General features: G+C 46.4%; 1 protein-coding gene across 1 annotated transcript in view; it reads left to right on the top strand.

The window, feature by feature from the left end:
• Window positions 1-4,185: 4,185 nt before the first annotated feature.
• Window positions 4,186-22,261, top strand: part of AACS (acetoacetyl-CoA synthetase) — a 37,864-nt gene continuing 19,788 nt past the window's right edge. Inside the window, exons 1-5 of the mRNA XM_064726800.1 lie at window positions 4,186-4,406; window positions 7,492-7,595; window positions 10,617-10,737; window positions 12,456-12,569; window positions 19,016-19,113. Of these exons, the coding sequence (XP_064582870.1) occupies window positions 4,289-4,406; window positions 7,492-7,595; window positions 10,617-10,737; window positions 12,456-12,569; window positions 19,016-19,113 (555 nt within the window). The 5' untranslated portion in view covers window positions 4,186-4,288. The remainder of the gene's footprint in view (window positions 4,407-7,491; window positions 7,596-10,616; window positions 10,738-12,455; window positions 12,570-19,015; window positions 19,114-22,261) is intronic.

Here is a 22,261-nt window from a genome sequence, read left to right as displayed (position 1 = left end):
ACCCTCCTCATTTAAATAAATAGTGTCAAAGAATACATTGCATCATGGCATGAAGGTTTCTCAGTGAGGAGAGCTGGGAGATTTCTGGAAAGGCCCTTTGGTGAGGGTCTCCCTGTACAAAGGAGGCATGGGTGTGCTTCTCTATTTCCTCATCTGCACCAAAATCTCTGTAAGTTGTTTTACTCAGAAATAGGGATTTAACAATTTGAGTGGCATTTAGAAAAAATTGGGGGCTTCTAGGGGTCGGAGTTTTTAGCAGATTGCAGGGTTTTCTCTTTTAAAATCACCATTATGCTCAAAAATGTGGCATGGCCTTAAAGAAAGCCAGCTGGTGTTACAGTTCTTAACCTCCCTGACCCTTATGTTTCTGTCTTTGCTTCATGTCACAGCCTCAAGCAGTCATAGCTGATCTCTTTATGGCCATTTGTCATTTAGGCCTTTTTTCCTTAATGTCCTCCCCATGAGGGTTTTCTTGCAATGTGTCAACATTTCTTTTCTTCTTTTCCTTTTTTTCCATTTCCTTTTCCTTTTATTTCTTTTTCCTTTTCTCCAAACACCTTTGATTTTGATTCTGGTTGCTTGTACTCCTGACACCATGTAGAGTCTGCAGATATGAAATGAGCCAGGAATTTCTTATTCTTATCCAGATTCATTAACCAGCTGGCTGATGCTCTGAATATAGGATTTTTATTTAAATTTCCAAAATCTTTAGATGTCTTAATCCAGTTGTTGGTTCAAGGGATCATGGTCAGGCCTTGGCGTATTGCAGAGATTGCTCTGAGGTATTATTACAAAACTTCTATCTCATAGATTCTGGCATTTCATCAATTTAGTCTTGCAGGTGACTCCAGGTTACCTCAGAGCCCTCAGTGGGGTAATGCCATCAGCAGCATGATTCTTTAGAATGGCCTCTAATCTAATCTGAGGCAGAAAACATGATTTCATTTCTACCCTATTATTACTATTAGCAGGCATAAGGCAAGGCTTAAAAAGATTTGGGAATGGGCAATTCCAGTCAATCTCATTCAGGTTATTTTCCTCCTCCTAATGTAGTTTCCAAACTTAATTGCAATAGTACTGCAGTCCTGTTAATACCTATTTTCTCATTAAAGGTTTGTTTATTTTTCCTTCTTTTACTTCCGATTTTTCCACAGTCACTTTTGAAAGAGGGAAAAACTGGTTTGGATAAGGGAAAACTGGAATGGAGGCAGGGAGCATGGATGCATAACCCCCTCTTAAATAAGGAGTAAAACTCCTTTACAAGAGTAAAACTGCTGCTAATAAATGAGAAAGTGCTAGCAGGCTTTCCCAAAAGCCCAGTTCTATCAGCAAATCCATCGTTCCCCTTCCTCCCTGAGCTATAACCGGGTCAGTCCTTTATAAATTACACCTTTTTCAGCTCAGTGAGAGGATTTTTGGGTCCCTTCTCAGGTGATTTAGCTGCTCATTTTCTTTTTAGGAGTTCAGGTTGCTTTGGGTGGGAGAAAGCGGCAGTTTTGCCTCTGCTTTTAGGAGGAAATATTTAGCAGAAAGGATATTTTAGACATTGGAGCAGCTGCTCGGGAAGGAAGGTGGGTGAATGACCGGCCCTGGAGGCGTTTCAGGAAAGGTTGCATGAGGCGCTCACTGCCGTGGTCGGGTTGACAGGGGGGTGTTGAGTCACAGGCTGGAATCGATGGCCTCAGGCGGCTTTGCCAGCCGAATCGATTTTTTGATGCTAAAACGGGAAATTTCGGCACCGCCCCGGCGCTGAGGGGACCCGAGGGACCCCCGCCCCTCCCGCCGACCGCATGAGAGCGCTCCTCTGATTGGGCACACCTCCCCCTGATCCGGCCGCTCATTGGTCAGCGGGGAGAGAAGCTTGAGAAAGCTCTGCGCTGATTGGTCCCGGCTGGCGTCGGCTCTTCCCCCGTCGGGCCAGCCGCGAGGAGAGCGCGCTCTGGGCTGATGTGGGGCCAGGCGCGCCGCAGCCAATCAGGCGCGGCGGCGTGCGGGCCGCGGTGCGCCGCGCGGGATCCGTCCGCAGCGCGGGCCCGCCCGGCCCCGAGGGGCGCGGCGGCGGCGGCGGCGGGCGGGGCGCGGAGTCACGGCATGGCTGGGTGGGGAACGCTGCTGTGAGCATCGGGGCCCGTCTGCTACCCAAACGCCGCCGTGTCATCCAAACCAGAGCCCTCAGTGCCGTGTCAGATGTGTCCTTAAGCACCGTGATTCCACCAGCTCCCTGGGAAGTACAGTCCAGTATTTACTGTCTGTGGGAATAAAAATACTAAGCTAAACCTCTCTCCTGGCGCAGCTTAAGGCTCTGTGCTATCACTTGTTCCCTGGGAGCACAGCCTGACCCCCCTGGCTGTCCCCTCCTGACAGGAGTTGTGCAGAGCCACAAGGGCTCCCCTAAGGCTCCTTTTCTCCAAGCTGAGTCCTTTTCCAGCTCCCTCGGCCTCTCCTGGGGCTCCAGACCCTCCCCAGCCCACTCAGCCTCTCCTGGGGCTCCAGGCACTTCCCCAGCTCCATTCCCTTCCCTGGACACACTTTTAATGTCCTCCCTGACCAGAGAGGCCCAGCCTGGGCACAGGACTCGTGTGTGGCCTCACCAGAGCACAGGCGTCAGTAGACAGCCCCACACTCCTGAGCTGCGACCCCCTCAGTAAAAATGACAAATTACAGCTCTGTTTCCAGTCCCGACAAGGAGTGCCACAGCCATAGAGGGCATCCAGCAGGTGTTTGCTGAGGTGTCACTCTCCACCTGTCCCACACCTGGCCCTGAGCTCACCCCCGAGCAGGGCAGGCTGTTTGTTCATTGTTATAACATTCACTGCGGTGAATGGTGCAGAGGGGCTGCCTGGGGGTCTGAGGCAAAATCCTGCTGCCCCTTTTGGGTTGTGAAGTGTTTATGACATTAACAGAGCATTAACCTGGGTGGGTGCATCCACTGCTACATGACATGCAGGCAACAATGTAAGTTATCCCTTCCTCAGATAGCAGGAAGATGGATTCTCCAGGCAGTTTCCCCACTACAAGCTGCGGATCCCCAGGCCATTGAACCCTCTGGGACCTGGAGACTGCAGCTCCCGCCCTGCCTTCTCCCTTATCTCTGTGCTTGGCAGGTGTCCGGCCATGGATTTCACACTTCCATTGACCTCCGGGCGCTGCCAAGGCGAGGGAGGCACGTCGGGCAGATAACGTGTTCCCATTCCGCCTCCCCCAGTCGCTCTGGGGAGAGTTATTTAAAAATACAACAGATTTCAGGTCTGTCTCGACACAAATAAAAATTGTGGATTGTTTAAATCACATTTCCACGGCCTTCAGATTTAATAAAGGAGTTGTATTCTGGTAGCACCAAAATGTAAATGACATGTAGAGCACGTATACAATGTAGTACATGTATTTTGCATTCATATACTGTATGTCCGCATAATTTCCCATCAAATTCCTGTTTTTGAGGTTTCCATTAATTAGAAGCAAACCATGACCTTGAAAATAAGTTACATAAGCAGCATGGGTACACCGTGAATCGTGGAGTCCTTTAGGTTCTAAAAGACCCTTAAAGATCAAGGACTAGCAGTGAATTGCACATTAAGTGCTTTATTACCACCAATTCCCAGCTGAAATCGGTTGCTGCAAAATCTCGATGGTCACTAGCAAAGTGCACATTTAGAAAGCAGAGCAGCAATATTAAGTTTTAATCCAAGACACAAGCTGTGTAGTCTGGGAGCGTTACACAAGCACAGCCAGGATGGCGAGGCCACGGAGAAACGCGTTTCTTGCCTCAATTTTGGCTCAAAGGCACTTGTTGGTACTTCTTCAGGCCTCCTTGGGGAAAAAATAAACAATCAGAGCGGCGGAGTTTTTGCGGCGATGCCGTGAGGAGCGCGGAGCGATGGTTCCTCCCGGGGCCGTCTGGTGACCTTTAGAGGTGACAGGGACGGCGCGGCGGCTCTCGGCTGTCCGGGCGGCCGCTCCCCATTCATCCCGCACCGCCCGCGCCTCCCGGTGCCCCCGCGCTGCCCGGGCCGTCCCCGCCGCCCCTGCCCGCCCATCCCGCTGTCCCGCTGTCCGTCCCCCTGTCCCCGCTGTCCCCACCGCCCCTCGGCGGGCGGGGCGGGGCGCGCCACCCCGCACTTTTCTCCGCGGCGGAAGGTTACGGAGTGATGCGATCGGCGGCGCCTTTAAAGGGTGCGCCCGGAGGAGGGGCCGCAGTCAGCGCCGGGGCGCGGTGGGAGCGGTGTGGTTCGGGCTGTGAGGGTGCCTGCGGGACGGACGGTGCCTGCCTCGCTCCGCTGCCGCCGCCATGTCCCGGGAGCCCGAGATCATGGAGTCGCAGGTGATGTGGGAGCCCGACACGAAGCGCAACACCCACATGGACCGGTTCCGCGCCGCCGTGGCTAGCAGCTGTGGGCTCCGCCTGGGTGAGCGCTGGGCGGGGGCGGGCGGGCGCTTCCCGGGGCCGTGCTCGGGCTGTGGGGGCCGGCAGGCGCTGCCGCTCCGCGGTGGCCTCACCGTGAGGCCCATTCCGTGTGCCGCTCCGCTCTCGGTCCCCGTGGGCACCCCCGGGCGGGTGGGCACGGAGCTGCGGGAGGGATGCTCCGCTTGAGCCTCAGCCAGAGGCCTCCGGGGCAGCATCCGCTGGAGCGCAGGTATGTGCGGATGGGAAAGGCAAACAGCCTTATCTGTGCCCGCTGTGTGGCTGGATGGCGGCCCGGGCAGCGCTGCCTGCGGAGCCGCCCGGGGTACGGGCAGCGCTGGGGCCGGCAGCGACACCGGAGTCACTTCGTGTTTTAAAGGGAAGGCGGGATCACTGTCGCTATGGCTGAGGTGAGTGTGAGCCTTAGCGTGATCCTTCAGCAGCAGAGGCATGTGAGAGTGGAGTTATGGTCATTTCAGTATGAGGCGTATGTGTCTTAAAATAGTCAGGTATGCTGGGAGGTGAATGGTGAGTAGGGAGGTGAATGGTGATACACAAGCTTGCTCAGTGGTAGAAGTTGCCATGCATCTTCCATAGCTCTTGAACTGCCATCCCTGCTTTGTGCTTGTTCAGAAATAGCTGTGTGGTTCTTTGACTGGGAAACAACCTGTTGTGCTGAAACGAGGCCTGCTTTGGGCAGGGGTTTGATGTACAGAGGTGTTTCCAACTCAGGGTTGTTTTTTCCATAATTGCTGGCTGTAGGTTTCCGTGTCCCTGGGCTCTCAGGAGTCAGTGGTGCTGGCTCTGGGGGCTCAGGTGCATCATGGGCTGGGTCATTTTCAGTACATGTGGATATCAAACCCTTCAGTTCTGGCTAGTCAGTTTTATATCATTCTCCCTAGATATTTGGGGCCTATGTCAGTTTCTTGTGTAGCTTTCCTGTTGTCATTTATCTGATGGAGGGTGAAAGGAGTAGCTTTGGCAAGTGGCTTGGAAGTTTGTCAGTCTATTATGGTGTCAGTGGTGTGAGCAGGCTGGTTCTGGAGTGGGAGCAGTGTCAATAGTGCTTCTGGCAGTTCATGTCTGGGAAACACTTCCTTACCTTTGTTACTGTGTGGGTGAGCCAGGTCATTATTTTGGTTGTGGTGCTTTCCCATTGGAATCCAGGTGTGTAGTGTCCTAACCCTCCTGCTGGATGGGAAGCCAGTTAATTCAGGGTTTTAGGCAACTCTGAGTGGAATGATGTAAGTAGTGCATGGGCAATCAAGAGCAAATGTAGTTTCAGATGGGCTGCCTGTGTTTATGGCTGGAACAACCAGAACTCTTGTCATCCCACTTGGAAGTGGCTTTCTCGGTTGGAAGGTGGATGCCTGTGTATATTTAGAAACCTTTGTCAGCTTCCATTAGGCTTGCACTGGTGCTTGTTGGCATGAGTGCTATTCACAACAAAGAATGGATGCTCTCCAGCATTAAGAAGTGGACTCTGAGGAGAGCTGAGGGCAATATAGACCCCAGACAATGCCTCTGCTGGGCCCTGGAAATGCAGGCACAAAATGCAGTCACAAAAATCAGTTTGATTGCTGAGTAACAGGCCTGTGCCCTGAAGGACTTGTATGCTGCAGCTTATTTGGAACAAACTGTATAGACAAACCAGAACAAACTGTTTGTGCTGGAAGAAACCAAATTAGTAGTGACCTGCAGCTTCTTGCATGTATCAAATGATTTGGAGCAGGTGGTACAATTGGGTTTTAAAGGAGGAGATGGAAACTTGAGTTCTTCTTGTGTCAACTCTTACCTCTGTGCAGCTGAAGTGTGGAGTAGGGGATAGTGATGAGTAACTGTGGGGTGTAGAAAGGGTGTGTAGAGGCTGGGATTTGGGAAATGTGTGGATGAAATCTGCATCACATAGAAGAGCCTTTGCCTTGTCTATCAATAATACCATGGGGATAATCTCACTGTGATGGAAAGGATTGATGTGGGAAGAAGATGTGGAAGGGACAGACTGTGTAGGGAAGCAGTTAAGCAGTGGCCAAGTGTGAGTAACAGTGCAGAGATTATTTTGAATATTTTTCTTTTAAAAAGCTGGAAGATGTCCTCCTCCTAGAAAAGGGATTGCAGAGATGACTTTTGCAGCAATTGGCTGGTTAACAGGCTGAAAAACCAGAGATAATTGGTGAAATGCCTTTGAGTGGTTTAGCTGAAAGCATCAGATAGGGAACAGTTGGCAGAGCAGGAAACTTACTGTCACTGATGGCAGAAAGATTTAATTGGTTGCTGGCACAGCTTCAGATATTGTGGACATGATGGGGAAATGTCACTTCCAAGCTTGCAGTGAGAATTGGCTTCTGTTATTGATACCTAGAGCTGTGTTACACTGATTTTCAGCATTCAGTTTGAATAGTGGGGTTTGCTATGCATGCTTCAGGTGTCTCACTATCAGGTAAGACTTAAACTGCTTATTTGCATGTTTTTAATGCCAGGCCATGGTGTTAGTGTTTAGTTAATAAACCTCCTGTTTGACTTCATCCATGCTGTTTCAGCATGAAAAGGAGAGCTGCAGTCTGTCAGACCTCATACTCACTGAAAATCAGCCGTGCTTCCTGTGATGCCACAGTTGGATAAAGAGTGCCTCTAATCTCTGTGTCCCTGAGCTATCAGAGCCCTTTGGCCCCAACTGGGACCTCACAGCAAATGTCCCTTGTCAGGAAGCCTTGCTTATCTCTTGCTGTGTGAAAGTGTCCTGTTGATAGATAGGAAGTGTCAACAGGCAGGACTTGTTTAATCTCCAGTTGCACTGATGGGAGGGCAGTGTGCAGGTATTGCAGGGAGTTATTAGGAAAGGTCACTGGCTCTGTGGTGGCAAATGGCTCATGGCACTCAGCTGAAGTGCTGCCATCTGCTCAGGTGTCCAGGCAGACCCTGTTGGTTCTGTAGTCACTTGCTTGCAGCAGAAATGATCCACTCTGGGGTCACATTTATCTTCCTAATTGTTTTAGCCACAAATTTCTTTTTCTGGGTTTTCCCTAACTGTAGTTTGTGTGGATCCCTGTGATTCTCTCATAATGCTGACACATATCTGTTGCTTCCAGCCAACTATGATGAATTATACCAGTGGTCAGTGGAGTCCTACTCAGACTTCTGGGCAGAATTCTGGAAGTTCAGTAACATCATCTGCTCTCGCCTCTACGATGAGGTAAGTTCAGTGCTTATCTCACAGCAAGTGCAGCACAAAGGGGAAATAAACTGATGTTACAATCAGCCTTTTGACCTCTTCTTGGAACTCTGGGAAGTGATACAAGGAATTGGCCCAGTCCTGGCTTTCCTGGTGTGGTGGATGGTGCTGTTCTGTTGCTGGCACACTTTAGGGCAGTGAAACCCTTGAGTTTTGTTGTCCTGAACAGTTCTGCAGTGTCCTTGTGCTCTTGCACACCTTGTCATTCCTGGCTGCTTGTGGGGAGTCTGCCAATGCTCTGCCTTAGGGAATATCATCCTGGTTTTGTACATGCTGGCATTCTGTCAAGTCCATGTTTGCCTTCCCTGAGTCAGCTTACCTGACAAGCACAAGTGTTACACTCTGGCTTTGTAGAACTGGTTGTGGAGGCTCTGCAGTCAGGTGCAGGCTTGAAACATCTCTGGGGGAATGGTGGTGGTTGGACACAGGCACGGGTGGAACAGCAGGCAGTGCCACAGAGTTCCTGTGGAACAAAGGTGACTCTGCAGCTCTTGCCAGTGGAGCCTTTGCATTGCCCTGGTGTAGGGTATCCACATCCCCCTGTGCTTTTCCATCTGAGGGAGATGTTGGGCTAATTACTAGAGCAGCTTGATGGAGTGGAACCTTCCTGGCCTTTGGTAGGGAGGACTGGACTTGTCTTAATGCCTGGAGTCCCTGTGTTCCAGAGCCCTCAGTACTGGCAGTCCTGCAGAGGGGACTGCAGGTTTCTTTTGACTTGTCCTGTTTTACTGATTTCTGTACTGATAGGGTAGATCAAGTGGTTCTTCCTGCCATGGGGCTGTGTGCTCAGGTGTCTCATTTACTGTGGCCCACCCTTCAGAACAGTGAATGCAGCAAGAGTGTAAGAGCTAGCCTGCTTTGGGGGGTGTGGTCTGAGCCTTATCAGCACTTAAACTTTACATTTTCTATAGAGGCTAACTCAAACCGTGGGAACTGTCAGAGTAGCTGAGCTGGTCTCTGCTACCTAGAAGGATGAAAAGTTTGATTTGAAGTCTTGCAGCTTGATCCTGGCTGTGTGCTGGAAGTAAACATTGTTTTGTGGTGACTAAAATTTTTAATGAAACAGAGTTGACTCTTTTGTTCCCAAGCAGTGAAACAGCCTCTACTTCCACAGGTCATCCTAAGAAAAACAATAAAACCTTGTGTACACAGAGTAAAAGCAGCCAGGATTTAATGTAATCCTGGTAGAGGTTCTGAGTGACATCCGTGTCCCCTGTGACACGAGCAGAGGAACTGAGTGTGCAGAGCTGTGCTGGCACTGCAGTGTCACTCCAGGCAGCTGCTGTGAGTGAGGGCTGTGTGTGAATGAGCAGCCCCTGACTCTGTTGGTGCTGTGCAGGGGCTCAGGGAGGGATCAGCTTGTTCATCTCACAGAGCCCCAAAGACTGAGCTGAACTGGGACTCACTGGTGTTACCTGTGCTGATACTGGCTGTGGCTCCAGCTCCCTGTGCTAGTGCAGCTCCTAGAAACTCTGTGAAGGATTGTTTCCCCTTCAGAAAAACACAGTTATTTTGGATCTTGTCCTGGAAAACGTTGGAAACATTCTGCTCACTTTTCTTCAAGCTGAGGAAGTCAGAAATGAGTCAGTTTTAAGAGCAGCTTCTAATTGCTGCAGTAATGTGTGTTAGTATACAAATCATTTGTGCAGCCTGAGTTGATGTAGATGTTATAACTCAGTTCTTGCCAATTGTTAGGAGCAGAGAAATCTGAGCTCCCTTTTTTAGAAAATACATTTGAAATAAAACAACGCAGTAGTGCACTCAACATGAGTTTTAACTTAAAAGTTAATTTTAAGATTGCCTCCAGTCATACATACACTGCTCTCAAAGCAAAAACCTTTGGGTTTTCTGGAGTGGGATGTATTTTGGGGCTTGCTTGGCTTTCAGAAGAGCCTTTCACTTGGGCTGGGGGAATGCTGTTCCTGTAATGTATGTGCAATCCATGGGAGAGAACCTGAGGGTATAAACTGAAGCTTTCAAAAACACAGCTGTAAAATAAAGTTTCTATTTAAAGATTTCCAAAGAAATGTGCTGCTGAGCAGCTGAATGAGAAGCAGAGGGACATTTTGGGAAGAATTTAGACCTTGGGCTAATGCTGAGGGGCTCAGTGTTATTAAAGTTAGCCTTACCTGTGATTTATGAGGGGGTTTAATACTTTGAGCCTTAATTAGTTCAGGATGGGGGAAGTTATTTCAGCTGACTATATATTATTATTTTTCATTGCATTTTTCAGTTCCTTGCATGTCTTAGTCCTAAGTGGGGAGTTAATACAGGTTTATTATGTTGTTGGATCCTGTTAATTCTCAAAATTTGAGAACTTGGATAAAAAGCTGGAACTCTTCAGTTACATTTGACTCTACAATGAATTCTTTTGAATTCCCATTGTGTGACTCCTGCTGTTGGTGGGGCAGGGTGGGTGCTCACAGCCCCCAAACAAGGGGGCAGGATGGCCTGGCACAGTTCAGATGTGCTGTAGCTCAGTTGGGGTTCCCAGGGGCAAACCCCCAGTGTCCCTGAGCTCTGTGTGCAGCTCCTGCTCTGGGTGTAGTCACAGTGGTTTGTTTTACTTGTGTGTTAAAGGCTGGTCCAAAGGTAGAACTGTCAGCAGGGAACTTTCCCTGGTTTTGTTGTAATGACGTGTTTGCATGTGACAGTTGACAAATAATTAAACTTTCCAGGCCTCTAATTACAGGATCAGTGTCTGTTTGCCATCTGTGAGCTGGGAGAAGTGATTCTTGCCTAACAGGGTCTGCAGAGAGCTTGGAGCTGCTGAGCTGACTTGTGTAGAGTGCTGTGAAAATGCAGTTTTGTTTGAGCTGCCAGCAATGATGGTGTGTCTCTTTCAGGTGGTGGATACATCCAAAAAAATGCAGTTTTGTTTGAGCTGCCAGCAATGATGGTGTCTCTCTTTCAGGTGGTGGATACATCCAAAAAAATGCAGTTTTGTTTGAGCTGCCAGCAATGATGGTGTGTCTCTTTCAGGTGGTGGATACATCCAAAAGCATCGCAGAGATCCCTGAGTGGTTCAAGGGCAGCCGCCTGAACTATGCAGAGAATCTGCTGAAGCACAAGGACAATGACAAGATTGCCCTGTATGCTGCAAGTAAGGAACACCAATGCCTTGTGTTTCTCTGCCGCTCACAGGGCTAGGCCTGATGAAACAGCTCTGATGAAACGTGGAAATAAACTGCTTTGGATGGGGAGAGAAAAAAGGGTGATAAAGTCAGTGCCACTGCACAGTCTGTGATACAGGTCTGCAGAAAAACCCAGCAAAACATGCTCTGGGAATATAGATCTGGAATGTCCAAGCTAAATGAAGTTTTATTAGAGGTAGTGGAGGTCATGCTGTGTTTAACATCACTCAGTATTTGAAGTATTATTTCACATTTGTCATAATTGCTTGGTTTGACATGTGGTTACTGTCCTGTAGGTCTTTTTGTTAGGAAGTCATGAGGTGTATCAGAAACTGCTTTGTCACATAATCACAGGTGGTGACAGCAAAAGGAGCAGAACTATTTCCTAGTTGATCATTGTATGAATGCTGGAATGAGCAGTTGGCTCCTCTGTGGTGAGCAGAATTCCACCTGCATCTCTTTTGTGACCTTCTGCTGTGTTTAATCTTCTTAAGGCCTCTTAAGTCAGAGTATTTCTTGGTAACTCTGTGCTGCTAGGTCAGAGTGGTGGCTGGGGGGCCTGGCTCAGGTTTGTGTTCGCTGGGGATGGCACAGGGCATAGGAGTGTAAATGTAACTTTGCTAAACAGTTTCACTTGTCCCTGGCTCCCATGGTGAGTCTTTTTTGTGATTCCCTTCTCCTGGGGCTTTAATCATGGAGCAGGATCAGTTCTCATTTCCTGTTGCTCTGTGGGAGCCCAGGCTCTGCTGGCAGTCCCTGCTCAGTGTATGAGCAGGGGCTTGGGCTGTTCTGCATCATGAGCTGCTCCCTTGCTTTGTGCAAGTCCAGATTTACTGCTGTGAAGGTCTGAGAAGGCAGAAGAGTGAAAAATGCCATTCCCTGCTTAAGGCAGTGAGTGAGGGCAGCTGTTCTGAAAGGAGCAGGGTGTGCAGCTCACCTTTCCTGTGCCATCCTTGGTGTGTGTGTGTTCTTCGTGGCAAGGGCTGGGTGGTGGAGGTAGGACAGCAGTCACACTGAGGAGGTGCAGGAAGGGACTTGAGGGTGACAGATTTTTGCTTTCATAACGTTTAGGTTGGTTTGTTTTGTTTCACGAGTGATTTATTAAGGGCTTATGTAACACCTGACATTCAGTACAATAGGGAAAACACCCTGCAGATCCTTTCAGAGGGGAGTTGAGTTCAGTTTAGTTTGTTTGCTTTGTGCTACATTGGCAGAGGCAGATGTTCCAAAAGCACAGCAAAAGTCAGGCCTGGATGTGCATCATTTTCTAGTCACTGACTTAGTGTAATAAAACCTGAACTTGTGCTGCTTCCTAGACCTGATGAGAAAACTGAGCAAAAAGGTAAAATGAGGTTCTTATGTTGAAAAGTAGCCTTGGTGAGTGCAATCTATTTACCATGAATCCTCCTTGAGAGCACACCTTTCTCCATGAATAGTTTGTTTCTGCAGTGTGTTTATCTTTAGAAATGCCCTCATACCTACTGAACAAACACCACTGATTAATACTTGATTCCCATTAAAAAGAAGAGCTTTTGGTGCAGCTTAAGAGCAACTTCATAAGCAAAAATATAAATATTTAGTGGAAGCTGTTCTCTTAGAATTGATTTGTACTAGGATTGGTTGTTTGTGTTAGACTCACATTGCAATGCATGATTTCTGACTGATTGCTTTACTTTTCTTTCCTCAGGGGAAGGCAAGGAAGAAATCCTCAAAGTTACTTTTGAAGAACTGAGACAAGCTGTAGCTTTGTATGCTGCAGCCATGAGGAAGATGGGAGTAAAAGTAGGAGACAGAGTTGTGGGTGAGTAATTTTTTAAGGGGCAGGAGGTGGAATTTTATTTGAAATGTGCAAGTGAGTAGTCAGTTACAGAAACATGGCTGTGAAATAGTGTTTCAGAGAAAATTTCAATAAACATTGTAAAGAAAAGGATCTTGTGCTGCTGTATTTACATTTGTAGGAAATGCATTTCTAGAGGGAAGGAGCCTGGACTAGCCCGTGGGTTCTGTAGCACTGAAGGGGGAAGGAAAATGCTTCATTCACCAAGGTCTGCTCCAGAAACACTCTGAGGAAGCAGAGAAGGTGCAAGCTGTGCCTCTGGCTGAGCCTTGATCACAGGCTCTGGCAGGTTGATGTGGGGCAGTCGGGGAAATGCTGGTCCAGGGCTGTTTGTCCTGAGCCGGTGGCCCCAGGTGCCCCAGTGCTCGGGGAGCTGCAGGTCTGGAGAGCCTGTCCTGCCCCCAGAGCGGGCACAGTGAGCAGCTGCTGGGTCAGAGCTCCTCAAGTCACCAGTGCAGAGATGGGTTAAACCCTGAGATGCTTTCTGCAGCTCTCCACATCTTCTGCAGCACTGTTTCCTGTCAAGAGACTGTCATGTGTGGTTTTCTGTACAAACAGGTTTTTGTGCTGTGAACAGCGTGTCCAGTGTGCAGTCCAGGCTTGGAATGGAGTTCCATTGGTTTCTGAATTGCTGGGTTTCATCTCCCAGCTGAGCTGCTTCACCTCTATTTTGTGTGCTCTGATATCATTAATTTGTCGGTGTAGTGCAGGTCAGAGCTGCAATATCCTTGAAGCTCCTTGGCTCCTACCTGGCAGCTGTGGGGTTTGTGCCATTGTGAATCCCATGTTCCTTGAGCAACACTTGGCCATTATCCTAAAGAAGTGTGTGTAAATTCTTACATGATGCAAACCCACAGTGATGAAACTGATTTGTTTTCTGCATGCTGCAAACTTTAACATGTCTTGAAAACTAAATTTTAAACCCACAACTATGACCTGGAAGTGTACATCTCCTCAGTAGAACTCATTTCTTGCATATGGTATGAGTAGGCTTGGAACTGGAAACATGAAATTATCACAGCTGGTGGCTTGGTTTTTAACATGGAATTAGAGCTAAATCCTTAATTAGGTATGAACCATACAGTGAAGTTGGGAAGGTTTGTCTGAATGAAGATGGATTTGCTTGAATTTTATCTCAATTTTCTATTTTAATGCTGTATTATCTGTTCATTTCTTCAGCAGCAGGGAAAATGTACTCAGCAGCTGGAGAAAACCTGGTCTTGAAATATTGCTGTAGCCTGTGCTGCTAATAATGCTATTATAATTTTACTAACAGTTCCTTTTAGTTAATGACTGTCTTGTTTAGCACTGCAGGCTGGCTGATTTTTGAATTTTTTGTTTTGGTGGCTGCCTTACCTCTTGTTTAAATTAAAAAGCATAGTTGATAGTATTTTTCAAGTATTAATAAAGTCACTTTAGATACTTCTATGGGGGTCTCAATTTCTCTGCTATCCCAGAGGATATTGGCAGTCACTGGAAGAGCTCGAGTGTAACATTTCAGTCAGAGGCTGAAGCTTCCCAAACTGAGTTGGGCAAGAGACATTAAGTGTTGGGTGGGGAAGCTGGAGTCCTACACCCACTTGTAGTATCAAAAATCAGGCTCTCCAGAACTTGCCAGAATCCACGGGGATGTAATTTGTCCCAAAACTTAGAGCAGATGGCAGAGGGAAAGGCAATTCTTGCTGTTGCATTGTAGTAACACAGGGCATGCTTCTGCTGCTTCTGAAAAATCAGGTTTTAAATGGAAAGGAGCTGCTCTATGAACTTCATTACAGCTGCCTAACATGCAGTCAGCCTGTCAGGTTCTGACACCCTTTGTTGACACTTTCTCTTCAAATCTGAGCTGTGTGAATTACACATGACTCTTACTGTTGTTTTCCTGTGAGTTTCATCTCCATGCTTTGCTGCCTCTAAGACAAGGCTGCTTTAACTTCTCATTACGCTTAACATCCCCCCTGGTTTGTTCAGTGCAATTTCTGCTTGCATCATGACAGTAATAGCATGTTGGAGCTGGAGGTGGGTGAGTGTGGGTGGACAGGCTCTGGTGTCAGCACTTTTTTCAGCTTCATTTCATTCCAGTCTTCCCTCTCATTCACTGAGAGCACTTAACAGTGAACATAATTGAAGCAGATGTGTTGTGAAACATATTTCTTCCTCTGAAGATGTCTTGCAGTGCTGTCAGTGATGCTTGAACAGTAGGAAGAGGCTTGGAATACCTACTGCAAGCTCCCAGAGCCACATGTGAGGTGCTCCTGGTCTCCCAGTGGCCATCTGGCAAATGATAATGACTAAAATAAGAACAAAACACAACTGGGAGGATATTTCTCCTCTCTGGGTTGCTTCCACTCCATCCTTGTAGCCAGCTTTGCTCTGTTACAAGTCAGCAGTTGGAAACAATCTGATCTTCCCCACACAAAAACATCCTTTGTTGGAGATTTTTTCAGGGATGGCTTGGAAGGCAGCTGTGGGGGACAGGTTCTCACAGCCTGTTTCTGTGAACAGCAGAGGTTCTCAGGTTGTTTTTAATTACAAGTGAAAGTGACAAACATGAAGGCCTTGAGAACCTGGCATATCAGAGTTCTCAGGCAGCTTTCTCATAACAAGTGGATGTTCTATCTTTGGCTGTTTTGGGAAAGCAAAAATAATTTTGAGAACCCAAATCTTGGTATTGGAAACATAAGGAGGAGTTGGTGTGTTATCTCTGACCTATTGTGAGCTCAGATTTTGCAATATGCATGAAGTGAATTAACACTGTTATAAAAAGTGACTGATTGATGAATAAACTGGAGTTGATGCTGATCAGTGAAAGGTGGGTCTTCTCCCTCCATCTTCAATAATCCTCAACAAATATCAATGAGTTACATTGTCTAAAGCTGCTGTTTTATCTATAGCAACTGCATTAGCCCTGCTGCTGACGTGGGTTGTAAAGCTTTGTAAGGAGATTACAGGGTGCTGATGGTTTCAGGCCACTGTCCTGTTGGGCAGGGTGGCCACTTGAAGGTCCTGCAGGAGCAGAAATGCTGAAAAGGGAAAACAGGAGTCTGGTCTCTGAATTCTGTTCAGTTTGAGAGCTGGTGCAGTTCAGTAATAGAAGATATTGAGAAGATATTTCAGTTGCTGCTCTCTATTTTCCTTCTTCCTGATGTATTCTTTCAAGGCTCAGACAAAACCTTTGATGCAGGGTCCCAGTTCAATTGTTGATTTTTTTTTTTCCCTCCATGCACAAAACTCAATGTTTGGGTGCCTGTTTTTCCAAGAGGAAACTTTTGTTAAACTTCATGAAGGCATTAGGTGCTTGCACAGAATGTGTTCTCAGCACTCTGAGAAATCAGACTTTTGCCATAGTTTTCAGAATAATTATATCCAATTTTTGGACTATGGTTTTTACCTATTCTGTTGGTAAGGTGCTGCAGTGTAGATGAACACATGGAAGAGTAATCTTGGTGTGTGCTAGATTAAGCAAATAGCAACTGACAGAAAATGCTGAGGCACTTAGTCCTGAGCAGATCAGGCTGTAAGTGCCTCTTAAAAAAATCCAGACAGTGTTTTTAAAATGCTGCTTGTCCTGCTGAGAGATTTCACAGGTTTTATGTCAGGTAAAGCTTTCATTTCTCTGTTTTTATGGAGACCATACATTTTTCTAAGTCAGGAGGAGTGCTGCTGGAACCCTTGTGTGTAATACTCTGCTTGATGAGTTCCCAGCTCCTGGGTTTTGAGCCCTTTATTCAGTTGCTTTCCAGTTCACCCAAAGGAAGATCTTTTTCTTTCTGGTAACAGAAGGTAGTTTCTGCCCTTCTTACCACCTTCAAGAAAGGACTAAGGGAAGATTCAGAGATAAATACCTTCTGTAGCCTTCCCCATGCTGACAAATCCTAGTTTTGATCCTTATTTGAAATATTATATCAAGGAACATGGAGGCCCTAGTTAAATATATGAGCAAACATAAATATTTAAACCAGCAGCACCGTTATTCCTCTATAATACAGAGCTTTTTGTACAGCGGTCACTGCTCTGACGCTAATCCAGATGAAGAAGTTGCTTTTTTCATCCTCTTTGTCTGCAACATTCCTGTTTGTTCAGTTTTAGACCCTGAGGGGTGTGTGGTATCTCCAGGGGCACAGACAAATGCAGGGAGCTTTCCATGCATGGAGTTGTTGTGAGCAGCTGGAGAATCGCAGATGTGGCAGGAAGAAAAAATTAACTTCACTTCTAAATGAGAATCCAGTGTTAATCTGAAAGACTGGCAGAAGTAGTTTGTGTCATTTAGCTGCTGAGAGAAAAGGAGCACGAGTTCTTCCTCTGCTGTGTTTGGAGCATCTCCAGCCAGAACAGACCCATATTTTTATCTCTGGTGGAGCTGGGATAAATCTGTGAGAGCCCAGAGAGCAGCAGGGCTCTGGGAGCAGGTGAGGGCACAGAAATGCAGAGTCAGTTGCTGAGCATGGTTTGTGCCTTTGGGCACTTGTGGCTGGCATCCTCCTCAACTCAACCACACTCCCAGCCAGCTGACAGATGAAAGCAGTGATTTCATTGTCTGCCTCACAATGATCAGCAGAGAGCTGTGATCTTGCCTTGAGGGCTTCTGTGTGGAGGTGAGAGGGAGAATTGCCTAGAACAGAAGTGAAGCTTGTGGCAAAGGAACAACTGCTCCAAAGCACAGGCAGAGATCTCTGCTTTCCTTGCCCTCTGGCCCCCTGAGGATCCCATCCAAGAAATGCTCAGGAAATATTTGGCATCTGTTAAAGAACTGCTTTCGTCACACAAAATGACGTTTTGGTCTGTTCTGGTTCATAGATTTCAAATTATTTAGGCAGGAATATTTGTCTTACAAGAAACATCACTGAGATTTTGGGATACTGTGCCTTGTATAAGCCTTGACCCCAAGGGGAAAATAGCAAAATAAATAATGCTTTTATGGGCATGAGGTTTGGTGCATTTATGTGCTGAAGAACTTCACTGGACAAACCACTATAAGCTGTAGGCAGTTCTAGGGAGCAATTTATACCTTAGCATGGCATGAAGCTTTTATTCACAGTTGTGTGTTTTCCAGAAATTGTTTGGCTTAAGTCATAATGCTGTTTTAAAAGTTACTGCTCCCAAAAGCACAGCAGCTCTCAGTAACTGCAGTGGCACTGCTGGTTAAGAAACTGATTTTTCAATGAGGAAGAATCTCAGTTTAAGACTTGGAAGTTCACTTTTTACAAAGTTGAAAAAGGATGGGTTTTTTCAATCAATGTAGAAAAACCTCACAAAAATCCATCTTGGTACCCCCTAACTGCAATATTAAACATAGCAGAAATTGCTGTTAAGATCTGAGTTCCTGTCCTGAAATGTGCATCCATAAATATCCTTCTTTGAGAAGTTTGCACTGCTGAGTGTGTGCTGGCTGTAGATCCTTGTGGTGCACCTGCAGCCTGAGATCTCAGTGCCCACCCCTGCTGTTGAGCAGGTTGGAAAGCATTTTTATTGCCATTTAACTTTAGCTTTCAAATGTGAAATTCTAATTATGTGTCAGAGTACTGCAATTAGGCCCATCCTGTGCTTTTTTTCAAGTACTTGGGCATCTTTTTGGTTGCTTAAGAAAGGTGATCTGAAACTCCAGGTCTTTGGCCCATCTCAGTGTAGTTTGTGGATTCCAGTTGCACTTTTCCATTTGTGGGCTGGATTCTGAGCAGTGCAGAGTCAGACTCAGGCACCCAGCCCCTTCTGGAGAGTTGCTCAAATTGGGCTCACTGAACTAAAATCTGACTTTCTTGACATTAATTTATTCTGTATGCCGTGATAAATTGAATTTAAATCTTGAAATCTTGCTGCAAGCTAATGAGAGAAACCTGAAGAGCCACATTTGTGTGGGAATGTTCCAGGGCTTGTCCCACTCTGTTATTCCCTTATCAGCTGAGACACTGGTTTTGCTTGTTTGTGTTTAAGATTCTGGCAGTGTCTACCAGCCAGCATTTAGCTTTGTGAAGCTGAATCTCTGCTCTTGAGCTATTTATAATCTTTCCTTACAGATACTGGTTCTTTCTCTGATGGCTGTTCCTGCAGACTTGTTCTGTGCCCTGCATGCTGCTGTGTTCTCAGTCTCTGTGTACCCTAATCAATGCATGAATTTTCTCTCCCAGTTACTCTTTTCTCTGTGCTGCCCTCTTATTCTGAAAGGCTTAGTAATTAAGCAGGAACACTTGTAAATTGGGAGTAATATTGAGATAAAAACCCAGATACAAATAGTTCCATAAATGAATTTATTACTAATTCTTTGTGTAACTGATTTGGCTTCGAGGTACGACATTGATTGTGTGGAAAACTTCAAAGGGTGCTTCAGTCTAGATTTTTGATTTTTAAAGCCTGTTCACTGTACATATTATATATTTTTAGTGCTGTTCCACTCTAACCATTCCCCTCTGCCCTAGGTTACTTGCCCAACAGCATCCACGCAGTGGAGGCCATGCTGGCAGCTGCGAGCATCGGTGCCATCTGGAGCTCCACCTCCCCAGACTTTGGCATTAACGTGAGTAGCCCAGAGCCTGTGCAGAGCAGCCCTTGCTGAGCCCCACACCAGCGCGGGGATGATGAGTTCAGGTGGCAGATGGCTTCTGTCCCTTCAGCCTTGCTGCCACCTCCTGGCACAGCCCAGCACTCAGAGCTTTTCCTGCTGCTGTCACTGCTGATCTGGGTGATTTGAGTGGCTTTAGCTGCTCACTGTTGGGATATTTTCACATTCACTCCATGTCTTGGTGAGCTTTTATCATATTAAATGTGCAAATGAGCAGCAGAGTTATCTGAGCTTGGCTCTTCTTCCCAGACCCTGCCCCAGGCAGCCTCACTCCAATTTCCACACTGCAGGTTCTTTGCCCAGGTAGTCCCATCCTTTGCCTCCTGTCAGGGTGAGCTCAGCACCACCCTGCTGGGTCTGTTCCACAAGGCTCTATTTGCCAACAGTGAGGAGTTTCATACTAATATCACTAACCTGATTAACTCTTTTTAGTGTAGAAATAAATGCTCTGTGTGGAATTATGACATCCAAACAGATGTGCCCTGGAAGCTTTGGGAATGTATTCTGCTTCTTTTGGAAAGTTTTTTGCACACATCAACAATGCATCTAAACTTCTAAGGGGGGTATTAAAGCTTTCTTCTATCTAAAAGTTTACATCTGAAAAATGTAGTGGTTTTGAATTGCACAGTGCAAAGAACAATGTTTTTAGATAAACCCCTCAATTTCAGTGTTTAGCCCCAGTGTCTGGGAAATGTATGGAATAATCATTCCTGGATTAGCACTAGAGGGCAGCAGCATTCCATGTTCTTACACTTGGGGGTGTATCATTGGGAAAAATGATTAAAAAAATCATTACAGCATGTAATGATCAATCTGTTCTACAAATATTTTCTGCTTGCTCAGAAAATGATGGTATGGAGTATTTTGTGCAATGTGATTCGATCTCTTATCTGGGGGAAGATTGCTCACTTTGCTTGCATTACAAAGGGCTGGTGTGTTTTCTTGCCACATTGGTGTGCTGTTGTTTTCAGTGCCCAGCTTTTAGTTTTTTGTGATAGCTTTTTAATGGAACTTGGCCTTGGAGCTACTGTACCATCAATATCATTTATTTTCCTTTGGCAGCGTGTGTTGGCATGAATTCAAATCCTAAAATCATGAAGGAGATCAGCAGAGGCCCTCAGAGACATTGCCTTCCACCCTGAGCAAAAGCTATTCCTCTTTCTGTGAAGTTGCATCATTCCTGTTAATATACACCAAGATTTTTGTGCTTGGGGGAATAGTGTAGCATTTCCAACATCTGAAGTCCAATTGTGTGTATGTGTTTTGTGCAGCTCAGAAATGTCACTCCTCAGAGCTGCCTACACACTGCAGGCTCTGAATGCCATCCCTCCAAAGGCTTCCAGCCTTGAGGAAGTTGCTGTCAGAGCACCACTGAGCTGCCTCCCACGCACCTCAGCACTCTTGGCAGCTGCTGCTTCATCTCTCTGCTCCCTGTTACCCATTCCCATCAATTAATGGCAAAGTGCTGGCCTGGGCATGAGAAATGGTTGGATTTGGAACTTCAGCCTTTGGTGAGCTCAGTGCAGCTCCATTTGGGGGCCCTGCACAATTTTTTGGACTGAACTGGAATAGAATGAGCCATGTCTGCTGCACCTGAGCTTTTTGTGGAAGGAATTCCTTGCTGAGCCATCTGGTTGGGTTGGAGTTGCAGTGTAGCAATTACGTGTTCCATCTGTTTGTGTTGCCTTTGTGGCAGAGCAGGCTGCCCTGAGGGATTTGGTGCTGCCAGTGCTAATGAATCTGACTGGGTGTGTTAGCAGCTTTGCTAGGACCCCGAGAGCTGGAGCCATCTCTCTTCTGATTCACACTTCTCTTCAGATTTGATTCTTCTCTGTAGAGTCCCCTTAGTGCTCATTGGTCTGAATTTTTAAACACCAGCATGATGGAAATGGATGTGTGTGCCCTGCACACGTGTACAAATGCACACAAGTGTGGCTGCTTGGTCTGTTCCTGGGAATGGAGCAGAGGAGGAGGCAGAGAATTTACCAAAAAAGCAGGAAATCTGACTTCATACTCCCTTAGAGAATAACTGTAATGTATTAATTATAAATCTCCATTTCTGAGTTTGTTAGGTAACACACCAGGGGCTTCTTGAAATCTTCTTCTGTCACCAGAACAGATTCTGGTGATTTTTTTGTTTTAAAGTAATTGGGAAATTTGAATGTCAGTGCCTTGTCACTGTATTTTCTTATAATGTGAACAAGGAAAAGGAAATACATGTTTGATAGGAGGGAAAGTGTTAAATGACATTCTCAGCTAATACATTTATAATTAGCCATATCCCTTACCTGTGCTTTCCTGTAGCATGGAGGAATTGTCAGGACAGAACTCCTGTCCATTTGCAGCAGATTTTTTTGCAATGCTGAGCAGCCCAGCTTGGAAAGGAGTTGAACAGAGATGAGTTGATCGTGATGTTTTTGCTTTCATCTTCAGATTTGGTAATAATTTGTTTCTCATTTTGGCTGCAATGTACAGGGCAAAATAGAAAACAGAAAAATAAAGAATGCTGGGAAGAATAAGGAGATGACTCAAGTCTGATTTCTGCAACATGATTTAGGAGATTGTTCTTGAAGACTTGCTGACAATTTTACAGTATTGTGTAATCTTGTACTTCTTAATGCTTCAAGTAATGGAGCTAGAGAGGTTTGAACATCAGTGTGCTGAGAGCTTTTATTGAAAGGGTTTGCTTCTTGCTGTTGAATACAAAAAGATCCATTTCTGGTAGGCTGCTGCATGCAGTGTACATGGAAAACAGTAAATGCCAGAAGGGTTTTAATCTCAAATGGGATGATAGCTGTGGTAAATTACTGAACACTGTGGAAGCTGGAGGAGACACCTGAAAATTTAGCATTTGAATGTGTTGTGCTGCAGAGATACTGAAGGAGCTGTGGTATCTTTTGTTGGTAGTCTGTGTGTGTTCAGCATCAATTTATTTTGCTAAAAAACCATTGGTGAGGTTTCTTTTGTTAGAGGTGGCAGAACAAAGCTGCCAGTTCATGTGGGGGCCCCTCTCCCCCAGGATGGTGTTTGTCCCCCTGTCACAGCAGCTGGGGCACCTGGGGCTCCTCCTGCACCTTCATGGGCACCAGGTGCCCCATTCTGC

Source organism: Zonotrichia leucophrys, chromosome 15 (genome assembly GCF_028769735.1).
Source record: "Zonotrichia leucophrys gambelii isolate GWCS_2022_RI chromosome 15, RI_Zleu_2.0, whole genome shotgun sequence".
Lineage (NCBI taxonomy): Eukaryota > Metazoa > Chordata > Aves > Passeriformes > Passerellidae > Zonotrichia > Zonotrichia leucophrys.
The sequence above is the reverse complement of the archived record's forward strand: the minus strand, read 5'-3'. Positions and strand labels throughout refer to the sequence as shown.